Here is a 7,991-nt window from a genome sequence, read left to right as displayed (position 1 = left end):
AAAAAAACCAAACTCATTGCCCTTAAGTCGATTCAGACTCACACCCACTCTATAGGACAGAGCAGAAATGCCCCATAGAGTTTCCAAGGAGTGGCTGGTGGATTCGAACTGCCAACTTTTTGGTCAGCAACTTAACTCTTAACCACTGTGCCACCAGAGCTCCAAAAACAGTGACATTCTTTATTAAAAAATCCTTCTTAGAAAAAGAATATCCTCTGTATGCCAGATCCGTTGATGTTTTTATATTCTACATCTCTTACATAAAGCTCTAATCGAGGAAGGTCTTTTAAATTGCAGCCCCAGGCACAGGGCTGGTGGGAGGAGACATCCATAGGTAAGACCCTTGCAGAGCACAGCTTCCCAGGGAATGCGGAGAAGGTGCTTTCAGTCCTGGCTTGCCCAACCTGTATTTGGATCGCTGTCTTCTCCAACCAGTCACACATGCACATGTATACTTTCAGACTTTGTTTCTTCACAGAAGTCTAAGGCCTCTTGTGGGAAGCAGTAGACATACACCACTGTCTGTTTAGTCTCTAGGAGACTTGATTAGGGTCAGGCCCAGGAGTCTGACTGATTCAGTATTCATGTGAAATCTATCACCTGGCTGACAACAGACCCTGGGCTATGGGAATCTGTGATAGCCCCTCATGACCAGCCTCCCCTCCCCACCCCCCCGACTTCTCTCTTCAAGTGAAGTGGTCAAGTTTCCGGGGCCAGCTCTAGGTCCCCTCCACTCCCTCATCTATTCACCCAGGCAACTGCAACTGAGCTGCCTGGACTCAGAGCCCTGCCCTGCTATTGTGCCTGCTTGGTGACCTAACCTCCCCGGCCTGCGGTCACTTGGACAATGGCAGCAGAGCATCCTTGGCTCACGTTTGGCCATGCCAGCTCTCACCTCCTTGTTGCCTTCTAGAGACCAGTAGGACAGGAAGCACCTCATAAAGGAACTGCCTACAACCTTATGTCCACATCCTGAAGACAGTGAACAAGTCGAGAAGTAGCTGATGTTACTTTTTATTGAATACAGTAAGAGCAGAACAGGTGCACCATGGGCTGGGTGCATTTGAAAAGCAATGAAAAGGAGCAGGGTTAGAGCCACTGAGCTGCTCCAAAGACACCGAGAAACTTTGTCGTTCTCCTGGGGCTGGCACTCGAAGGAGGGCAGGGTGGGACCACCAACCTAAGGGCTAAGATGCCCAAGAGGAGTGACAGTGCTCTAAAGGGGCAGGGTAAGAGCCGTCAGCGCTGCCACCTGCTATGCAGCCCTCTATGCGTCTTGGCAGCTAGATTTTGTCATGGAGGTTGTGCCCAGCCAAGGAACAGTATATATCTGGAAAGAGCAGAGGGCTTTCTGTGAAGGGAAGAGAGAGGGGCCGTCAGTGAGGGCTATGGTTAAAGGGAAAAAGTCCCAGCCATTAGATGTAGAAGTGCAGGGTGAGGAATAATAGTAGTGAGACACTTGGCCCCCTCCACCTCTGGGTCCCAGAACACTCTGGAACATCCCCTCCCACCAGCCCTCCCATCGCTCTAAGTACAGGAGCAGTCCCTGTGCTTTTGAGGAATTCCCCCAGCTCTGCCACAGCACAGCCCTGTAAGAGCAGCCCATGGGAGTCCACAGGGGGGCGTTTCTGCAGTCTAGGGGTGCAGGGCGGGGAAAGCGTTCCCTCCACCTCCAGCGCCTGGGCCTGTCCTATATAGGTCCAGAAGCAAGAACCCAGGGGATGGAGACCTGAGTCCAAAAAACAACCCGGGAAAAAGGAAGGGCGTGGGAGAGGCTGACAAGAGGGAGTACAGCTCTTCCCAAGGTTATGACCTCACAGGGACCATCCAAAGCCTGTGAGAGAGGCTGGCATTTATTAAGTGAGCAAGGGTAGAGCCACAGGGCTTAGGCTGCTCACAGGCCTCCAAATACCCACTGATCTGCTCAGCATGGCTGAAGGCAGTGTGAGCCAAGTGTGGGATTAAGCACAGCCCTTCCTCCCTCTGCAGGAGCCACCCCAGCAGCTGTCACCTCCTGTCCAGCAGGAACACCCCAAATGCATGCAGTGCTTTCTTAACAGTGCTCCAATTCCCAAACTAGAGCCCTTCCCTTTTGAATTCAATCAAACACCCACAGCATCCACACACAGGCACATTCCCCCCACACCTGTAGGCATCCCACCCATGTGCACCCACACCCACATACCTGCACCCTCCCACACGCACAGGTACACACACACACCTATATGTATCACATGTGCAAACACACACCTGTATGCACCCATGTACACACACATGCACCCCACACCCCTCTCCTGTGCATGACTTGCCCCTGGCCCCACATCAGGCACATACCTTCTTCAGGTGTGGCTGGTCATGGAAGGGACAGGTGGCCAAGTTGGGCTGGGACTTGGTACATACGGTTCGTCCAATCTCCACATCCAAGAAGTAGTTCACCCCAGACACGATCTGTGCACGCAGGAGAGCGGGGTTTGTTTCCGGCATCACATGTCAATCTTATCCAAACGGTTTTCTTACTGCTACTGAGTCGCTACTGAGGTGTCAGAACTGCATGCTCCTTAAGGCCTTTGGGCCAGCTTTCATGCACTGCCAGAACTGTCGGCATGAAGTACACAAGCCACCCTCCTCCTGACTCTTGGTGACATGGCTGCCACCTCTGTCCCCCAAGTAATTAGTCTAGGGAGAAACTTGTGCAGCTTTAACAAGGGGTCTCATGCAGCCAAGCTGAAACATGGATCCATTAACCGGATTTGAGAATGGAAGGCACGGCCCTCAGTGGGCAGCTGGGTACAGGTAAACAAACACTCCCAGGAGCCTGCAGGATAAGGGTTAAAGCACACAGTGGCCCTCGTGCTACCAGCAAAGGCATGGTTAAGTTCTGCTAATGCTGGCTAAGGAGGCAGAGACACTGGGTCTATGTTAGGAAGACTGCCACCAGTGAGATGGATTGACACAGTGGATGCAACAATGGGCTCAGACATAGCAACCACTGTGAGGACAGCGTAGGATCGGGCAGTGTTTCGTTCTGTTGTACACTGGGTTGCTATGAGTCGGAACTGACTTGACAGCACCTAACGACAACAGCCATTTCAGCTAACTTCCAGTTACCGGCGTTTTGGCGAGAACCTCACTCCTCTGTTTAGCAACGATTTACTTATTCCCTCACTGAACATTAGGAAATTAGATGCTTCACACACATTAAGTTTTTAGGCTGATAAAGACTGCCCCTCAAGTACCTCCATTTTAAATGTTACTTTTAATGGAAATCTTTCTGAAGTATTTTACACACCTGCCTGTCTTTTACATTTGAGATTACAGTGCACAATTGAATCCTCTCCTCATTAACAGGACACCCCACAGACAAGCATGGTCTGAACTGTGGAGGAGCACAGGACCAGGAATCCAGGGACCAAGGTGCTAGGCACTGGTCACGTGACCTCCCACACTGCCGACCTCCCCCCCACCCCGCCGACCTACTCCCCACATGTCAGTTTTCCCATCTCCAAATGAGGCATAGTCAGGTCTGATGATCTATAACGCCCGGACTTAACCCCAAGTTAGCGCCATATTCAGGGGGCAGGTCAGTGGGGACCGTCTAGTCCAAAGAGGACAGCGCCAGCCCATTGTTGCAGGGCCTAATCCTACCCCCTCGTCTCAATTTTCAACGTTAAGTGCCAGCATCCCATGCAATATGTTTGCTGCTGTGTTGCTGTGCCCGGCCCTGCAAACAGGATGAAGGCCTTCGGGTCTGAATTCTAGCTTCCCTTCAAGGACAAGCTCAAGTCCCAGAAGCCCTTCCTCTATGCTCCCCTCCCAACCCCCCTCATCTCGTCACAGGCGTCACTACATAGCAAGCAGCAGAAGCTGTGGTCAGTCCTATCTGACCCCGTGGCACCTAACTCCGAAGGCTGGTGGCGGTGGCGTGCTCGGGTCAGGGTGGGGGAATGTGCTTCAGAGACTCCCCCAAGCTCCTCCCAGCTCACATGCAGGGAAGTATGTTCCAGAGACCTTTCTTCTGGAATCTCTAGAACAAGTTTGGATTCTTATGCAAGACCCCAGGCTCTGGAATCAACTCAGTGGTTTTGGTTAGGAACTCTGGGTGATCAGGAGCACAGTGATTGGCCGAGCCTCAGGAGGAAGATTGCTAGAGGTGGCCAGGTTCCCACTGCACAGATGAGAAAATGGAGGCCTGGTTAGTTTTGGTGGCACAGCTGAGAACATGCACCTAAGAGGAGACACACCTAATCTGTGCACAAGTTATGACCGGAATCTAATCATGAAGAAACATCAGACCAGCCCAAACTGAGCAACACTTTATAAAACAACTGGCTTGATTCTTCAAAAATACCAAGATCACGAGGCAAAGGCTCAGAAACTGTTTCATATTAAAGGAGGCTGAAGAGACAGGCTCAATGCATTCATGATGGGGGTGTCTTTGGCTGTAAAAGTGTTAGTGGACAATTAGGGAAATCTGAATAAGGTCTGCACATTGGATGATGGTGTGTATCGGTGCTGACTTCCTGGTTTTCAGTATTGAGGTTATGTAAAAGAAGGCCCTTCTTTTTAGGACTCATACACTGCACGGTATGTGTCCTACAATACACATAGGTTCAGAAAAATAAACGTATATAGGTACAACACCCATGCACACACGTATGGGGAGAGAGGTGGGTAATGCAAGCATCAACACTTGAGGAATCCCAGTGAAAGAGCTGCAGAGATTCTTTGCACTATTTGTGCAACTGCTGTGCAAGCCCAAAATTAAAATCAAAGGAAAAAAATGCTTTAAGAAATCATTCAGTTGCAGAACTAGACTGGGCAGCTGGGTGTCTGGGCCTGTCTTCCCTTCTCCAAAGCACCCATTTCACAAGAGGCACTGGGGTCTGGCTAAGCAGGATTCAGACCCTGTCCCTGAAGCCAAGAAGCCTTGGGCTATGCTGATGCCTAAAACAGAAACAAAAGCACTCCAGGCAGGAGTGCCAGACCCAGTTTCCAAGGAGGGCAGTAGTCAGGCCAGGCCCAGTGACACCCTTCCAAAGACTGTAGGTCCACGAGCTGGGTGAGAAGCTGCGAGCAAGTCCAGAAGGGCTGCAGCCTCTAGCAGTCCAAACCCATGGGCGCAGGGCGCAGTTTCGGGATTTGGCCTGCAGGAAGCCTGGAGGATGGCAAAGAGTGGCCACACCAGGGGCGCTAGGGGAGGGGCAGGGCTCTGAAGAGAGGGACTCTTCTGAAGGGGGCAAGGCCTGGGAGAGGGCATGGTGAGAGGCCAAGGCCAGGGAGAGGGCACTGGGGGAGGGCTGGGACCTGGGGAGGAGGGGGCACTAGTCCAGGGTCCTGAGATCAGGGGATAAGAGCGCTGTGGAGTGGCCTGGGACCTGGGAGGAGCAGGAACTCAGGGAGGGGTCGAGCTGGGTGGGAGAGTAGTACTCCAGATCTGTTGGGCCTGGGACCCGGAGGGGAGGGACCCAAGGAGGATGGGGCATTCGGGGAGGGGCCAGGGCAGGACGCTAGAACAGTCAGGACTGGCTGCAGGCAGGTGGCCTTTGTGAGAATGTGGGCTGTACCCTCCGAATGGCCATGCTCTGGCCCAGCTCAGTCTGAGCGCCTGCTGGCGCTGTGCCCAGCACTCAAGACCCCTGGTCATCCGGGCCCAGTCCGGAGCTCAGGCCTGCTGGCCAGGGACCCACCTGCTGGCTGGCACACACAACCCACACCATGAGGCTGTGGAACTTGTTGTTGCTGGCCTTGTACTCGCTGATGGTGAAGTCCAGGGCACTCTGCGAGCCCTTCTAGTTCTCCACTGCGTCTGTGACACAGCCCTCAAGGTGGGGGAACTAGGCAGGGTTTGTGGCGCCCGCTGGGCACAGCATCCTGGCCAGGGCCAGCACGGCCAATATGAACAGCGGGGCCCTCAGGGACGCGTCCATGGGGCTGGAAGGGCGGCGTGGACGAGCAGAAGGACAGACTGACCAAGAGCACAGAGAACACGGAGACCAGCGCCTTAGTATTCTCCTCTCTGCCGCCACTGTGCTGTTATCTGCCAGGTCTTCTGGCTGGCAGCCCTCCACCTGCCTCTTCCTGGGTGGCCAGTCTCCCTGCCCTGCTCCATCTCTCCCCTCAGGCCTTCCTCCTCCTCCCTTCAGAGCTCCTCCTCCCCTCATCCTCTCTCCTGTCCTCACCTCCAGCTCCCCACCTTCTTCCTCTCCTGCTCCTCTCCTCCCCTCCTCCATTGCCTTCTCTCTGGCCTTCCTCCACTCCACCCCCCATTTTCCCCTCCTCCCCCCTTCTCCTCCTCTGCCTCTTCTCCCCTCCTTCCTCCTCTCCTCCCTTCTCTCCTCCATTTCCTTTCTCCTCCTCCTCCTCCCTGCTCCCCCTCACCTTTTCCCTGGCCCCTCTCCTAAGTCCCTGGTGCCCCCAGGCCTGGATCACCCTGAGTCACCCCTCTCAAGTGCCTGGCAAAGCTGTGTGACCTCTGAAGTCTGTCTCTTCTGAAGAGGAGAAAACAGCCATCCTGCGTCCTGGGTGGTCAGTGGTTCCTGGAGGTTAGTGTCAGCACCCTCCCAGTGTGGAGAAAGCGCTCGGTCACTGTCTAGTGATCCCCCGTTTCCGAGTCTCAGGAAGGCTTCTGTGCCCTGTTTAGAATTAGCCTTTATTTTTGAAAACATCACTGAGTTCTCTTTTTCTCAGCAGGTTTTGATTCATTTAATTATTTAATCAATAAACTGCTCCTTGGGCTTCTTCCCTGGGCCAGGTGGTCTAGGACCTGGGGATGGAGTTGGATAAGTGAGACATGAACCTGGCATTAGAGAGCTGTAGAGCAGTCCTAACAAACAGAGGTGTAGCTTGCAGCCTATGTGTAATTTTTAATTTTCTATTAGCCACGTTTTCTGTCAGTTTGTCATACTGTGGTGTCTTGTGTGTTGCTGTGATGCTAGAAGCCATGCCACCGGTATTCAAATACCAGTAGGGTCACCCATGGTAGACAGGTTTCAGCTGAGCTTCCAGATGAAGACAGGCTAGGAAGACAGACCTGGCGGTCTGCTTCTGAAAAGAATTAACCAGTGGAAAACCTTATGAATAGCAGTGGAACATTGTCTGATATAGTGCCAGAAGATGAGTGCCTTAGGTTGGAAGACACTCAAAATACCACTGGGTAAAAGCTTGCTCCTCAAAGTAGAGTCAACCTTAATGACGTGGATGGAGTCAAGCTTTTGGGACCTTCATTTACTGATGTGGCACAAATCAAAATGAGAAGAAACGGCTGCAAACATCCATTAACAATCAGAACCTGGAATGTATGAAGTATGTGTCAGGGATTGAATTGTGTCCCCCAAAAATATCTGTCAACTTGGCTGGGTCATGATTCCCAGTATTGTATGATTGTGTAATCTGATGTGATTTCCTTACATGTCATAAACTATCCCTATGATGAGGTTATATGTGATCTCCTTATGTGTTGTAAATTCTATCACTGTGATGAGGATATACTGATGAGGTTTACAAGATTAGACAGTGTCTTAATCCAATCTCTTTGAGATATAAAAGAGAGACGTGATCAGAGACACATGGGCACCTCATACCACCAAGAAAGCAGTACTGGGAGCAGAGCGCGTCCTTTGGACCTGAGGTTCCTGCGCAGAGAAGGTCCCAGACCAAAGGAAGACTGATGCATCACGAGGACCTTCCTCCAGAGCTGAGGGAGAAAGCATTCCCCTGGAGCTGACGCCCTGAATTTGGTCTTGTAGCCTACTGGACTGTGAGAGAATAAACTTCTTTTTGCTAAATCCATCCACTTGTGGTATTTCTGTTAGAGCAGCACTAGATGACTAAGGCACTATGAATCTACGAAAATTGGAAATCATCAAAAATGAAATGGATATTTAATAAACACCAATATCCTAGGCATTAAGGAGCTGAAATGGACTGGTATTGGTCATTTTGAATTGGACAATTGTATGATCTGTTACACTGGGAATGACAACTTGAAGAGG

General features: G+C 51.8%; 1 protein-coding gene across 1 annotated transcript; it reads right to left on the bottom strand.

Annotated features, from left to right (window-relative positions):
- Positions 1-998: 998 nt before the first annotated feature.
- Positions 999-5,927, bottom strand: LOC101351675 (cystatin-C). The gene is given in 3 exon segments (XM_004391206.2): positions 999-1,351; positions 2,335-2,448; positions 5,688-5,927. Coding segments are annotated over 3 exon segments (438 nt in total). The 3' UTR covers positions 999-1,267.
- Positions 5,928-7,991: the final 2,064 nt, after the last annotated feature.

This window comes from Trichechus manatus, unplaced genomic scaffold (genome assembly GCF_000243295.1).
Source record: "Trichechus manatus latirostris isolate Lorelei unplaced genomic scaffold, TriManLat1.0 scaffold00042, whole genome shotgun sequence".
Taxonomy (NCBI): domain Eukaryota; kingdom Metazoa; phylum Chordata; class Mammalia; order Sirenia; family Trichechidae; genus Trichechus; species Trichechus manatus.
Note: the sequence above shows the minus strand (reverse complement) of the source record. Positions and strands in the feature narration are given on the sequence as shown.